This window comes from Tripterygium wilfordii, chromosome 4 (genome assembly GCF_013401445.1).
Source record: "Tripterygium wilfordii isolate XIE 37 chromosome 4, ASM1340144v1, whole genome shotgun sequence".
Taxonomy (NCBI): Eukaryota; Viridiplantae; Streptophyta; class Magnoliopsida; order Celastrales; family Celastraceae; genus Tripterygium; species Tripterygium wilfordii.
The window spans coordinates 3,823,149-3,838,437 of NC_052235.1; the positions used below are offsets into that span (position 1 = coordinate 3,823,149).

Consider the following 15,289-nt stretch of genomic DNA (forward strand, 5'->3'; position numbering starts at 1 on the left):
TTTGTCTAAGAACAAACCAAAAGTGTTGTATAAAAAATTATACTATACAAACCTAATATCATATTATTTTCAAACACTAGGTAAGATTGAATTACATATAAATTATAATATTATACAATGATTAATTTATACATTGGATAATACTATTATACTCAGACGAAGCCTAAAAGTTCAAACTTATAGTTGGGGTGAATTTTGATTTTTCATATATTAATTGGTTGGTCAATACTAATATAACAATTTTTCATACACTGAAATTGAAGATGAAAAGTTGTGGTATTTCTTATTTTTATTTTTATAAAAAGACAATTAAGTGTGTGTATGTTTCTCATCGGTATTTCAAAAAAAAGTGTGCTTTTGATTTTCTATAAATCCCCGGAATATTTAGATTGTCTTACTTTTCTCAAAGGGTTTGAAAATCTCAAAGTGTCAATGAATAATGAAATTTGATGCGACTACTTACTATTATCTATTGAAAGAAAACAAAACCTAACAAGGAACAATAGTAATAAGTAATAACACCCAGCTTGGCAAAAAGAAAAAGAAAAATAACTCAATTTTAAAAAAAAATGTTAAAATTCAATCTCTTACTGTAATGACCCTCTACAATCAAAATTTTAATTTCATTAATATCTTTGGATCTTTTTTTTCATATATTAATTAATTATTAAAGGCCGTCCAATTACAAGTAATAATTGTTCTCTTCCATTCCTTATTTGTATGGAGCAGGGACATGATTAACTAGCTAGGTATATACTATTAATTAGGAATGATCGATACGTACAAAATAACTTCCCTATTTAATGCGTTACCCTATTGCACTAGCTTAACATATTCTACTATATTTTATATATATGTGTGTGTGTGTGAGCATGTATATTCACCATTTTGTTTCTCTTCTTACTTATTCTTGACTCTCCATAACTTCTCAAGAGTTCAAAAGAAAGGTACGTTTAAGTTTATATTCATGCAAAAAAAAAAAAATGGAATTCAGGGTTTAGGGTTTATATGTATGTTAAGGTACTTATGTATTTTCAATGTTGTGGGTTTTGTTTTTATGAAGATAATGTGGAAACTCAAACTTTCAAAAGGCAATGATCCATGGCTAAAGAGTGTGAACAACCATATCGGTCGACAACATTGGGAATTTGTTCCGAATCTTGGAACGCAAGATGAACTAGCTGAAATCGAGAAATTTCGAGGTGAATTTAGCAAGAACCGGTTTGTAGCTAAACAAAGTTCTGATCTTCTAATGAGGTTTCAGGTGAGAAAAGGGGAAAAAAAAGAAAGAGAGGAAGAGTATACAAAATATTGTTGATCATATCATTAACAGCTAATCAGTTGATGATGGGTGTGAATTTGATGTGTTGAAGTTTGCAAAGGAAAGTCCAAGTGATGAGATGAAGTTGCCTGCTGCAATGGTGGAACTGAAGAAGGGTGACCAAATAAGTGAAGAAATGGTGGCAAATACATTGACAAGGGCTTTGAGGTTCTACTCAACTTTGCAGGCTCAGGATGGGTTTTGGCCTAACGACTATGGTGGCCCTTTATTTCTTTTACCTGGCTTGGTGAGATTTTAAATTATCAAACTAGATTATTGAAGTAACTCTATTTTTTGACGGATCCAGGGAAGAATTAGTACACCATGCACCTGTTCCCCAACCGGTGCACCAAAAAGAAATCGATCATAAATTTATAGTATTTAGCATAACGAATCAACCGATATATTTTTTATTCGAAATCAAATTTATCGTGATCGGAACATCGAATGTTTTGATTTTATATTCGACGGTCTAAAATTGACATGCCTTTTATGTTGAATTCGAATTTTATTTCGGACAAAAAAATATATCGTTGAATTCATTATGCTAAATATACACATCTACGATTTTTCAAAAAAAAAAAAAAATTTCTCCAATTTCTTTGGTGCACTGATTTGGGACCAGCGCATAGTGTACTGGTACTCCTCCAATCCATTTTCGACACAGCGTAAATTTTCAGATGTTCAGATCGTTTCAGTTTTCTCAAATATATATAAATCACATTGTAGGTGATCGGTCTGTTCATAACAGGAGCATTAAATCAAATTATTGGTACTCACCATCGACGAGAGCTGCGCCGATATCTTTACAATCATCAGGTACTTAATTATATTGATTTATATTTTACATTTATAAAATAATTGCGAAGATTAAATTAGTTAAGACTATTAATTCTGTTGATTAATTGCAGAATAGAGATGGTGGGTGGGGATTGCATATAGAAGGGAGCAGCACAATGTTCTGTACAGCTCTCTCCTACGTTGCACTAAGATTGCTCGGAGAAGATACAGACGGCGGTGATGGTGCCATGTGGAACGCCAGAAAATGGGTTCTTGATCACGGTGGGGCCACCTTCATCCCATCCTGGGGAAAGATGTGGCTTTCTGTAAGACACTATTAATTAATTATTATATTAAATACATCTTTAATTTTCTTTTCTTTTCTTTTCCTTAGATTTAATTTAAAATTAATTAATATGGTCCTCATGGGCATTTCAGATAATATTTCCAAATTGTGGTCCTAGCAATCAATAGAATGAATCAAATAATTTTTAAATTTTGTGTCGGAAAGATTTACAATTATTATTTTTTATTAATTATTATTTTTTAATTTGATTTTGTAGGTACTGGGTGTGTATGAGTGGAGTGGAATGAACCCTCTACCACCAGAGACATGGCTACTTCCTACATGCCTTCCTGTTCACCCAGGTATTTTTTTAAATTATTTAATTACATGAATAATTTTTTAAATAATTTATTATTAATAGAGAAATAAAATAATGAAATGCATGTATCTGATTTCATAGGAAGGATGTGGTGTCATGCTAGAATGGTATATCTGCCTATGTCATATTTATATGGAAGGAGATTTGTGGGTCCAATTAATGACCTTATATTGGCTATTAGACAAGAAATTTATACAATTCCTTATCATCACATTGATTGGGACCAAGCCAGAATTCTTTGTGCAAAGGTATCTATCCATCTCTCTGCTTCTTGATTCTTTTTTAATCATTGTTCTAATTATTTTTTTTTACTAAAGAATATATCATTATTAATTAATGAATTTTTAGGAGGATTTGTACTCTCCACATCCAATGATACAAGACATATTGTGGGGTGTCCTACACAAGATTGGGGAACCCCTTCTGAAGAGATGGCCCTTTACAAAATTAAGAGAAAGAGCTCTTGATGCTGTAATGCAACACATACATTATGAGGATGAAAATACTCAATATATCTGTCTTGGGCCAGTCAATAAGGTAAAGAATAAATATGTTATTAACTCATCAACCTAAGGCTATACTCGAGGATAGCCTAATTAGTTATCTCTCTGGAGTTAGGGTTTACGGTGCTCGAGGTCGAGAATTCGAACCAATCAATTGGATATTTCCTTGTGGAATTCTGGTTCCACGGGTTTGCCCCGCTCATGAGTCCCTATACCTCACATGGGCTTCGGCTCAGCTTTACCTGTTGCCAACATGGTGCGAGCTATTCTGACGGCCCGAGATTTACGCCCACTTAACTGTCTGAAGGACATGTTGGTTGGGTGGTTTCTTGTCATCCAAAAAAATTTTACAACAAAATTGGGATATAATGACACTCATTTTGCTGGTCTATTACTAATGCCACAGGTGCTAAACATGGTTTGTTGTTGGGTGGAGAACCCTAATTCAGAGGCATATCAATGCCATCTCTCAAGAATCAAAGACTACCTATGGGTGGCAGAGGATGGCATGAAAGTGCAGGCATGCAGTTATATACACAGAGTCTCAGTAGGAACTCTTCCACATTTTTCTCAAAACTGACATTCAACATTTCAATGGCAGGGATATAATGGATCTCAATTGTGGGACGTTTCTTTTGCTGTTCAAGCAATCTTGGCGACCAACCTTCCAGACGAATACGGTTCAATGCTCAAGAAAGCAAACTATTTCATCAAGAACACACAAGTAATTAAACCGTACATTTCAGATCGATTTTCGACGTGTCAACATCCGAAACAAATCCCTCTAGCATCTTATTTTGACTGCACATTTTGTTTTACAGGTTAGGAAGAACAGCTATGGTGATCTCGATTACTGGTATCGACACATTACCAAGGGTGGATGGTCTTTCTCAACACCAGATAATGGTTGGCCTGTATCAGACTGTACTGCAGAAGGCCTGAAGGTAACCATTTAGTGAAAAAACGAAGCAGCTTTTCAGAGGCGCTTCTTTCATCATTTCAAACAAATTACACTCTATTTGCAGTCAGCACTTATGCTAGCACAAATGCCATCACATATCGCGGGCGAAGCAATAGCAGCAGAACAACTATATGATGCTGTTAATTTGATTTTATCATTACAGGTATGTCTTGTAACTTTATGTGAGGATCTGATACACTACTTCTGTAACATTTTCTCCTATGTTTCCTTGTCTATCCATAAGAATAATAGATGAAGAGATTAATCGATTTTTCGCCATTTGAGATTATTGCAGAACAGTAATGGAGGGTTTGCGTCGTACGAGCTCACAAGATCCTATGCTTGGTTGGAGGTAAATGATGATCATTTTATTTCTCCTGTATAGTATGTGTGCATAACGAAGGAAGGATTCCCAGTAGCAAATTAACATGCGCGTGTCGGTTTTTTTTGTGACAGATGATCAATTCTGCAGAAATATTTGGGGATATCATGATAGATTATCAGTAAGATTAATAAAACTTAACTGCTGCGATATCTTATATCTTTCATCAGTTATAAATTTTAACATAGATTTCAACAATGTAGGTATGTGGAGTGTACTTCTGCTGCAATTCAGGGACTGAAAACATTCATGAGATATTACCCAGGATATCGGCGGAAAGAAATCGAATCATGTATTGGAAAAGCAGTTAACTTCATCGAAAGCATTCAACAACCTGACGGTTCATGGTATTGATTATTTACTTAAATCCCTTCTGACTTAAACTAATATGAGCTAGATTCTAATATATAAGAAAGACTAAGGTTATGCTTAGCAGGAAGGTTTTGGGGTTTAGGGTCGACGTTCTCTTGCGATGGTTGGGGAGGAGAGTGTTTCAATAGAAATCCGATCCATCTTAATTCTATTGGAACGCTCGCGACCCCTAGTCCTAATACTCACGAACGTCCATGCCAAATATAGTGTAAATTTCTGACAATCTAACACGGAATCTCGATGTGTGAACAAGGTATGGATCTTGGGGAGTCTGCTTCACCTATGGAACATGGTTTGGTATAAATGGACTAGTTGCAGGAGGCAAGAGTTATCATAATTGTTACAGCATCAGAAAAGCCTGTGATTTCTTGCTATCCAAGCAACTTGACTGTGGTGGTTGGGGAGAGAGTTATCTTTCAAGCCAAAACATGGTATTACAACTCAAAAATTCACATTGAATGAATTTCAATAATAATATATGCATATTTGGAGTATGTATAATTCTTATGAAAACACCTATATATATATATATATGTATGTATGTATTGTTTGAACAGGTATACACTAATCTGGAAGGGAATAAATCACATATAGTAAACACAGGATGGGCAATGCTTGCTCTTATAGAAGCTGGACAGGTACTTATTAATACCATTGAAAAATTACGAAAATGATAAGTTTCTCAATTTTTGGTGTCCCAAAGTCATCCCAACTTGACACGGCATACAATGAGTGGATTTGTGTGGGTCCCTTCCCTTGCATTCAAAGCAAACCATTCATTGTATGACATATCAAGTTGGGATAACTTTGGGACACCAAAAATTGAGATAGCTAACAGAACTATTGAAATTATACCGATCGAGACGAGTTAGATGAATATATATGATTGAAATTCATGCAATTTGTCCGTGAATTAGGCCGAACGAGATCCAACTCCATTGCATCGCGCCGCAGAAGTTTTGATTAATTCCCAAATGGAGAATGGGGATTTCCCACAACAGGTAAGCTTCATTTTTTTTTCATTGTGTGCGACAAATATTTTTATATAAGGTTCAATATGTTGATTCTTTTTTTCTTGGTAGGAAATAATTGGTGTATTCAACAAGAATTGTATGATAAGTTATTCTGCATACAGAAACATCTTCCCCATATGGGCTTTGGGAGTTTATCGCAATCGTGTGTTGTTACCTACTAAGCTACAGAAAATGTACAAATGAAAATTTAAGTAGTGAATCAAGTAGAAGTGCACCTGTATAGGCATTTATATATGTAAATGTAAATGTAATGGGATGATATATATGGTATTGGGCAGTGTATATCTATGATGTGCAAGAATAAAAATGTAATTTTTTTTTTTTTATGTAATTGACAATGTACACAAGTTGTACTTGTTGCGGTTTCACTATGTTTCTGTTTGGCGATAGAAAATGCAACTGCAACTGTCGAAGTTTGCCTCAATCCACTTGAGATATCATGACATCCGCTCTGGACCCAAGGGCGGGAGCTGCACCACCCGCAATGCTAGTATGCAATGTAACTATACATTTGGGTAAATTAAATATCCAAGCAACACTCAGGTCCTTCCTTTACTGATATTATTATCACATACATAAAAATAAATATGCCACCACCTTACATAGACAGCAATGGTGCCACCTCAAATGAAAAATGACAGACCAACTTGTCCAGTAACGTCAAAATTTTGTCAGAAAGTTTATTTCCAACGGCAAGACATTGCATGAACTAATGCAGATTTGAATACAACAAATAGGCTCATTGAACAGAAGTTGATGTATCTCAGGATACTCAAAACTGTGAATTGCTAAGGAAAGTAACCATGCACCTGGCACTTTGGAATACTTTATCAATTCTTTGCCATACTGTACCTTGGATTTCCAGAAGCTTCCTAGCCTTGTCCTTTAATTGTGTCTGTCGCCGTATTGATTCACCATGTATCTGACAAAGAAGGTGAGATGTTAATAACCTTTCAACTTCTGAGACCAGCGAAAGCTAATGGTTTCCTTTTCTACTTTACACAGTTAATTTCTGGACTAGCATCAATGCATTACCAAGGAAAAAACATTCCAAAAAACATTTTCCAAGCTGAGTACAAAAACATATTCAAATGTTTAAGAGTTACATATTTATGCAAAAGAAATAACTCAGAACTTCCACAGCTCTTAACCAAGATCACCTCTAATGTAGAAATTTTACCAACTGAAAGGACTAAAAAAACATCTTATGAAACGCTACATAATAGTGGGCAGAGAACGAGTGTACCTTCAAAAACAACCTTATGATTGCCTGTATGAACTCAAAGTTGTTTCTGCAGGAGATCTCGTGAATAAAATAATCAAGGAGGAGTTCTATATAAATCATTTCAGGTCTCTCCTCAACTTCTTGCTCATCATCATCATCTATTATTTGAAGCATTCGGAGTTCCATATCCAAAGCGGAAGGAGATAAACCTTTCAGGTAATCAGTAAATGCTGAAACTGCAACATGTAAATTGCATAGTTGTAAGATCAACAAGAAATTTTCAATATTTAACAAGTATAACTAAGGAGTTTCAGTAGATTCTAAATAATGATGTAGCAAAAAAGAGCTAACATGCTCACAATTTCTCGTCTCTGCAGAGGACTGAAGAAGTTTCACAAATTGAGATGGTTGCGTATCCATTTTCCACTTACTTTCCCCTTCATCACCTTTTGTATCTTTTTTCTCAGTAGCCGACTCACTTGGCTTAAATAATATTTCTCCAGTGAGGGTTGGAACTGAAGGCAAGAAAAACGGAGCCTTATCAGGTTTCTTTGGAGGTTCAACAGGTTTATTGCGCACCTGGAACATGAAGATCATATACATTAAGATCAACTTAAGAATGTAATGAAAATAGAAGAAGTAAAACAAAGAAAAAGATTAATCATTTTGTTTTTTGTTGTTGTTCATTTCTTTTAGTGCAAAAGAATACCATCATTTAGAAAGGTTACAAGAATGAACAAAAGTAACCAAGAAGAAAAAGAAAACCTTTATAAGGTCTAAATTGATTAAGCTTTGCCACTGGCTTTTAGGCAATAATGAGAGAGTAACAAGATCCGGTATTTGCTGATTGCAAATTGGTGACGTAGAAGCATCTACTGATTGTAACTGGTGCACAACAGGTTTATTAGAATCCTCCACATGAGAACCTTCCATTGAAGAGATGGATGGCAGTGTGGCATTCACGACTTCATTTCCACTTGCATAAGAATCAATATTTGCAGTTCCGGAAAACATTAACTGGTTGACCCTGAAAATATTCAGCTATCAGTATGCTTATCAAGAGTCAAGACATGAGTAGATCAAGAAAAGCTTTAGTCAGAACTCAGAAGACTATTACAAATCGTCCATTGAACAACTAAAACGCTACAGTTTTAAATGGAAAATTACCCAAATATCAACTCTAGCCATAATATACACTCTGCTTACTAAGCTGAAACTCACCACAAATAGACACCATTTCGATCAACATGGGTGGTTGCTAAGACGTCCATGTTTGGTGACAAAGACAATCCTGTGATAGATACATCAACATGTATTGCATCTATTTGTCTTGCTAGGATAACATCCCAAATTCTAAGAGTGCCATCCATGCTGGAAGTGAGAAGCCATTTTCCATCCTCACTGAAACATAAGTCAGTAATGCGATCTGTATGACCTTCAAATTTACGAACCATCCTTAATGCCACAACATCAAACAAACGGATAATCAAATCATCTGCAACAGTAGCCAAAAGACCTGCAATATTGAGCAAAAACACATTTGATCAGAAAGTGATCTAAATACAGAGAAAATAGCATAAGGCTGCATCTTGAAGTACCATTTAGACTATGGTATACAATCTTAACCAAAGAACAACCAATTTCCCATCTGGATTTTACTTCACGACCCTTGAAATCCCAAACCTGCACAGATATGCAAAAGAGAATAAATTTAGGAAACACAGTGAAAGCTTGAAAGGTTGTAGATTACCACTAGCTAATTGTTTTTATTAAGTCACAGTTTTCAGGAGCCATAACATAAACCTTTTTCAGCATGAATATATATTTATTCATCACAACCAAGTCCAATACAAAACTCGTCAGGGGCTTGACAATGTGATGCCTCACACAAAGTGCGGTTGAGGGTGAATAATAAATCATACAACCATATGGCCTACTAAGTGCAGAGTATAATGTCTTGGCAAGAGAATTAAGACCTTTATATCTCCATGATATCCTGCACTTATCATGAGAGTATTTGTTGAATCACAAGCAACCCCAACCACCTCTCCATCATGGGCATGGCTTCTTCTTTCTGACATGTCGAGGTAACTACCTCTGCTGATTCCTGATTGAATGTTGAATCGTTCTATCCAACCACCTGCCGTCCCTAAAACAGCAAAATTGCCACATGCACTGATAGCGCAAGCCTGATACAAATTTACAAGGTAAGCAATAAATAAAATACTGTTTCAGAAATACATATTTTATCAGCTGTTTCGCTGCATGCATGGATTCTGTTGAGGTATTCTGATTGCACAGACAGCAAAATATTGGTCTATATGAAATTTAAAAATCAGAAGGCAGTCAGCAAGTCCTTTTCCATGTCTCAAAAAATTTTTTTTTTTGCAGTATAAAACCAACCACATCTCAAGAAAGCGTATGAGATTGAAATAGATTGCAACTTCTTAGGAAAACGCTCATATAAAATTGAAATAGATGCAATGCTAACCTTCACAGGTTTTGGATCTTCTGGACATGGTCTCAGGATGTGCTCACCAAGAACAAAATTTTGTAGTCTCCACACATATGCCTCTGCAGTGTCCGTATGACACGTAACAACATTGCACCAATCCCGCTCCCTAATTTCAGCTAAATCGATTTTCAAAAATCAACACAAATGTAAAACAACCAGAATATCAGAAGAGATCAATTTCCCATAAATTACTGGTAGAGGAAAGCCTAATGAGAGTACAATGATACCTTCTCAATCAGGTTCATAAATGTGCCTTTTAAAATGAATTTTCTGCATAATATTACCAATTGAAAGGGATATCTGAATGCATTACTTTGTTTCTCTGTCTTTCTTAACCCCTTTTTGTCCAGTTTTATCTCATATGCAACTACCCTTACACCCCTAAAACAGTGTTTCTTTATTGAAATACATCTGCACAGATAGCTGAATGGAAGATGCACAAGATGAGCAGTATGAGAAAAAGAAAATGAAAACAGAAGCTCGAATAACAAAATAAGTATTGTTTCAAACAAAGCTATATGACTAAATAATAAAGACATGGTTCTCACAAACGATGGCTGCGAAGAATGCAAGTAAAAAAGATGGCTTAAAAGAATCTTGACTAGAAACGCTGAAATTGCAATAGAAGACATAGCAATTAAGACTTTTGATCACTCAAGATGTAGCAGAATGTAGAAATATACTTTATGGGAGCAACAAAAAGCTATAGAGAAAAAAGGTGATCACATTTGATTGACCATCGATGGAGAAACTCTAATACAATATCAATATGTGTCTCAGGACCACAGATGAAAAAACAAAAAGAAAAAAAATCAAAATAATAACAAATAGATGCATAAATGTCATTAATTACAATTTAACATCAAGAACAAACAAAGGGAAGTGTTCTTAGAAGAGGAGCATACCACAGTCAAATGCAATAACAGGCTTCAATTTTAGATCTTCTTCCTGAAAATGAAGCCGAGTAAGCATGTCAGGAGCCAACTATTGACAATTTTTACATAATAAATAAAAGCACTTGAGTATTCAGAAAATGAAAATATAACAAATGGTGGAAATGATGTTACATGGAGTACTTCTCAATAACGAATTGACAGCATATTTTTTAATGCTAAAGTATCTAAAAGGCCATTAAGAATGCAAGGACTTAAGCAGCAGCAAACTGACCAGATACTTACACAAGAGATTAGATAAAAAAAATGTTTACTTAAACATAAGTTAAATTCGTCATGCTGATTAGGGTAACAAGTATCAACTTTCAATACCACTGTACCTTCACCCTGAGCTTCTTAGCTCGCTTGGATATGTGACGTTGAGAAAGCTCCCTACTTTGCTGGTCCTGATCAAATTACATAGAAACAATTGTAAGTTAACAAAAAAAACCCTTAAAACTACAAAACACAATGGATAATCCTTTAAGTTTGCATGAATTTAACACCCAATTCTCTCCAAAAAAAAAAAAAAAAAACATGGCTGCACGCTATTTAAGTTTTATTCCAAAACATAAGGCAGCTATACATTTGAGTGTGCCAAACTTATTAATTTTTTGGTCATATATTACTTTCATAATTTGATAAAATGAATTTGGAATGTAAAAAAAAAAGTAACGGAAGAATCTTAAAAGCATCAAGATGAAGAAAGGCCAAAAAGATATGGATGGAATGAACGTAATAAAGAATATGAATGCAAAAGGATTGAAAAGAAAGTGCAGCCATGGATCAAATTGGTTGAAAAAGAGAATCCAATGAACAGACTCCAATTTTTTTTAGTTCATAAATTTCCATTTTCATGTTATTTTGGTGCCATATTAGCAACTTCTATTTAATTGTTGACCCTCTATCTTTCTTAGTCAATGTCCAAACCACATCTTGAGAGCCTCGTGAGTCGTGAGCATCTCTATGAACAGTGAATTATAAAGCCTCAAGCAAGGTCATCTTTTCTTGAATGTGAAACTAATATTAGATAAGTTTTTTCTACCCTTTCTGGTAATACAGAACTACAACTTTCTTTCTGATCACAAGAATGTTGGGAAAGAGTCCATTGAGTCGTTAAACAGTATTAAGATTTAAGAGAAGTTCCTCCACTCTAGAGTGCCAGAACTTATATCTCTCTTATGTTTATAGGACGTTGGGGTAAATTGTGTATTTCTAAATGTAAAAACCAAAAAATTTCACAAACTTAAAAAAATGAAGCAAAACAGTTTTCCATGTCAAGGCACAGGCGATGCCAAACCTGGATGACAGAGAAAAGGCGAAAGGCACGATCTTGGCCAGCTGATAAAATGTGCCTACCATTTGCATAGAACCTGCGAGAGGTAAAATAGAAGTTAGAGCCATGGCACGAAGATTCTGCAAATCCATAGCATTTCACTTATAGCTTTTATAAGTAATAGATGGCATGACAAAGATAGGAAAGTCACAGCCTTTTCCAGGAGAAGTTATAGTCATATGGAACTCAAGCTACAAATTAAGAAGTGCTCAAGTTGAGAAAAAGCACCCAAGGCCCGTGTATACCGAAATAACTAAAAGTACAGAGCACCTAGTTAAATATCTGCAATAACACTTGATAAGCTTAAATTCATTCCAAAGGAAATTGAATGCGAGAAGCTGCCAGATTGATTCTTTTAACAATGAATTTGGCAATTGTAAAATTAGCACATGAAAAAGCTACTACCTTATGCAAAGTGGAGGGGCACTGTGTCCACTTCTGAAACGTAATAAACGGGGATCTCCATCACTTGTGTCAAAAATCCACATCTGAAACATAATAAGTTGCAAACTCTAGCATGGGAAGAAGTGAAGCACATACATTTGATAAGATAAAAAGATTCCATTAATGAGGCAAATATACACCCCCCAATCTAGGTTGCTCGACACATTGTTTATTTTTTTTAAGTCAATAAGTAAAGAGGAAATCCACATGAAAATTTTATTAAGATTCAATACTTTTATCATTTAAGAAAATGGCAGCAAAAAGACAATGTGACAGTATGACCTTCAAACTGAGTCTTTTACTTGTTATATGGGAAATACTCAGAACTTGACTTCCAGTGAGTAACCTTACACTAATACAATCGATTTACTAATGGGCTTTGAATGTATCACACTTTACACAAAATTCCTCACCAAAACAAAACCCAAAAAAAATCCAAAATAGACAAAGATGAAGAGAGACGATCTTACTTTAATTGAGTTGTCTGCTGATGCACTCATTAGAACAGGCTCATTAGCAAAGAAATGTAATGAAATTATTGAACTATCATGTGCCTCTCTTATGACTGACTGAAGCCTTCTTTTCTCAAGATTCCATATGCTTATGACGCCAGATGAACCTCCTGAAGCCAGAAGAGGCTGCCCATCTAAAAATGCAGAATGGTGATTCGTTATCAAGAGCTTAAAAGGAACTTAATAATCATGCATCAAAAAGAAAAATTTTCCCTCTCGAATATACCATTGCCAATAGCAAAAGACATAAGAATTGGGCTTTAAATTAATGTCAGATGAATGCTTAAATTTTAAAAAGTTATTTCTAGAAGGCAGCTTATATCAGTCATGCATCTACAGTACACATTAAAATTTTCAAATGCTTCTCTATAATATAAGTTTATAATACACAGATATGTCACTGTACATTGTGAAATCGACTGGCAGATTTACTAAGATCAAATGCATTAAGTGTTTATTTCATTTCTTTCTTCTAAGATAAATTAACCAAAGAACCATCATCAAAATTATAAATCCCAACCGCTGTGCTCTTACCAGTGCTGAAAGACAATGCAGAGACAGAACCACGAATGGAATGCGTAAATGTTATCAACTCTTCATCATAACGAATATTGTGGACATGAATCTTCCCATCAGCACAACCAACCGCAACAACATCTAATGCAGGCGATGAAACACAACTGCAGATGGATGAGTTCCACCCTTTGAACTCGTAAAGCTTTTTCTTAGTGCTAACATTCCAGAGCTGCAGAGAACCTTCCTGGCTCCCGAGAAGAACCTGTTTAATGCTTCTCAATCAATAGTTTCTAGAGGGTAAAAAATTTAAAACTCAAATACAAAGGTACAAAAACCACTGAAAATTCCAAGGCTGATTATTGTTGTCAGTTCACTGTAAGTAACTAACAATTTGCTGGTAGCAATGAAGCAGGAAGTAATTACCTTATTAAGGTAAGTGTCCGGATGCATAATACAAGTGGGACTAAACTTGTCATCAAGCTTAATGTGTCCAATTGGAACAAGGTTCACATCGACTCCTTTGAATGCCCATATGAACATATCACCATCACCATCAACACTCAAGATGTGCTCCCCAAACAATAGCAATGAATTTACCTTCATATTATGTCTGCTCCAAGTTGCAACCTATAATTAGATTGAATTACAGGTTAGTATCTTGAACACAATTTCATCCACTACAGTAAAAAAAAAAGCAAAACCTAGGTAGAAAAATAAATTCCAATTCAACAAATTTTCGTCTACACAAGGAAAGCTGAAGAATTGAATCGAACCAAGAAGAAATAATTTCAGTACCTGGTGAGCACGCTTGAAAACAGCGATGTGGGTGGAGTAGGCGGCGAAAGTGTATTCACGGTAGGCGGCGAGAGCGCGAATCTTGTTGGGTAGTTGAGGACTGACGAGGACGAGAGTAAGCTTGGCGCAATTGTAGACCTGAAAGGCCTTTCCCACGCTAACCGTCACAAAGGTCTCCGTTCCAAGTCTCTGCATTGCGAACGGAACTCCACTGGTTATATATCCTATCGCCCTGTACGGCTCGAATATCCCCATTATCGTTGAATATGGCCTATGCAGAGTAGAAAGAGAGAGACAAAAGTAGGTTTTCGGGTTTTTCTTCTCTTCTGGTTTTATCTTCTACGCAGAGTCTTGGAGAATGGAGAGAGCCAAAAGTAGGGTTTTAGGGCTTTTGTTGTAGTTGAAAAAGAGAAGGACGTACAAAACGACCGCGCGCATAGTTTCTGCAAAATATATCAAGATTGGGCTCCTATGCTTTGGGCCTTGATAGTAATGGGCTAGGCAGTTGGGCAGTACATAATTGGACTCCTATGATTTGGGCCTTTACTGTAATGGGCTAGGCCGCAGTCCTGCCCAATCATAATATAACCCAAATTCTTGAAAGAGGAACAAAACTTAAAATAGAAATTTCGGTGTTGGATGACCTGACACCTCCAATTCAGTAAATTTAATAAATTTGTATAATAAATTTGGGATAAATTTGTATAAAGAGAGGATGATTATTTTTATAATAAATTTAATTAAAATTAATATAATTATCAAGTTTAATTCAATTTGATTGTGTTTGAGAAAAAATATGAATGCATAAAAATAAGTGGGGTTTTAAGGTAATTTCATATATAGATAGTTTGGTCAATTTAATTCTTTTAAAACCATGTGTGCAGTGAGTCAAAAAATGTGTGTAAAAATAGTGTCACCCATTTGAAAATCACAATAATGAAAGACTCTTTCCCCTTTCGTCTGCCTTACACAATTTTCTTCACACAAGATGCCCAA

General features: G+C 35.3%; 2 protein-coding genes across 4 annotated transcripts; one reads left to right on the plus strand and one right to left on the minus strand.

Annotated features, from left to right (window-relative positions):
• Positions 1–1,066: 1,066 nt before the first annotated feature.
• Positions 1,067–13,035, plus strand: LOC119997366 (cycloartenol synthase 2-like). Of its 3 annotated transcripts, XM_038844316.1 has the most exons (19): positions 1,067–1,299; positions 1,394–1,568; positions 2,051–2,140; positions 2,233–2,427; positions 2,665–2,749; positions 2,848–3,014; positions 3,115–3,303; positions 3,676–3,789; positions 3,871–3,993; positions 4,091–4,213; positions 4,295–4,393; positions 4,526–4,582; positions 4,687–4,733; positions 4,816–4,959; positions 5,238–5,415; positions 5,542–5,622; positions 5,902–5,985; positions 6,067–6,179; positions 12,993–13,035. In XM_038844316.1, the coding sequence occupies exons 1-19, from the start codon at positions 1,067–1,069 to the stop codon at positions 13,033–13,035; spliced, it is 2,340 nt and encodes a 779-aa protein (XP_038700244.1). The 3 variants fall into 3 exon arrangements, with proteins under 3 accessions (XP_038700244.1, XP_038700246.1, XP_038700245.1); XM_038844318.1 differs by lacking the exon at positions 12,993–13,035 and having other exon boundaries at positions 1,451–1,568; positions 6,067–6,212; XM_038844317.1 differs by lacking the exon at positions 12,993–13,035 and having other exon boundaries at positions 1,067–1,264; positions 1,374–1,568; positions 6,067–6,212.
• LOC119997365 (WD repeat-containing protein 36) lies at positions 6,544–14,708 on the minus strand. Its single transcript, XM_038844315.1, has 16 exons — positions 14,294–14,708; positions 13,922–14,125; positions 13,517–13,760; positions 12,941–13,116; positions 12,432–12,514; positions 11,991–12,063; positions 11,032–11,097; positions 10,664–10,706; positions 9,735–9,874; positions 9,220–9,432; positions 8,842–8,926; positions 8,465–8,759; positions 8,009–8,270; positions 7,603–7,822; positions 7,265–7,479; positions 6,544–6,940 (listed from the first exon to the last, which is right to left on the minus strand). The coding sequence occupies exons 1-16, from the start codon at positions 14,546–14,548 to the stop codon at positions 6,791–6,793; spliced, it is 2,724 nt and encodes a 907-aa protein (XP_038700243.1). The 5' UTR covers positions 14,549–14,708; the 3' UTR covers positions 6,544–6,790.
• Between the last annotated feature and the right edge of the window lie 581 nt (positions 14,709–15,289).

Bases quoted from the DNA above. Each gene is read 5' to 3' on its own strand.
- LOC119997366 (XM_038844316.1), top strand. From the start codon at position 1,067: ATGTGGAAACTCAAACTTTCAAAAGGCAATGATCCATGGCTAAAGAGT. The intron at 3,015-3,114 runs GTATCTATCCAT...ATGAATTTTTAG, and splicing joins CCAGAATTCTTTGTGCAAAG to GAGGATTTGTACTCTCCACA. The intron at 5,986-6,066 runs GTAAGCTTCATT...TTTTCTTGGTAG, and splicing joins ATGGGGATTTCCCACAACAG to GAAATAATTGGTGTATTCAA.
- LOC119997365 (XM_038844315.1), bottom strand. From the start codon at position 14,548: ATGGGGATATTCGAGCCGTACAGGGCGATAGGATATATAACCAGTGGA. The intron at 12,515-12,940 runs GTAAGATCGTCT...ATTATGTTTCAG, and splicing joins CAGCAGACAACTCAATTAAA to ATGTGGATTTTTGACACAAG. The intron at 12,064-12,431 runs GTAGTAGCTTTT...TACCTCTCGCAG, and splicing joins GCCCCTCCACTTTGCATAAG to GTTCTATGCAAATGGTAGGC.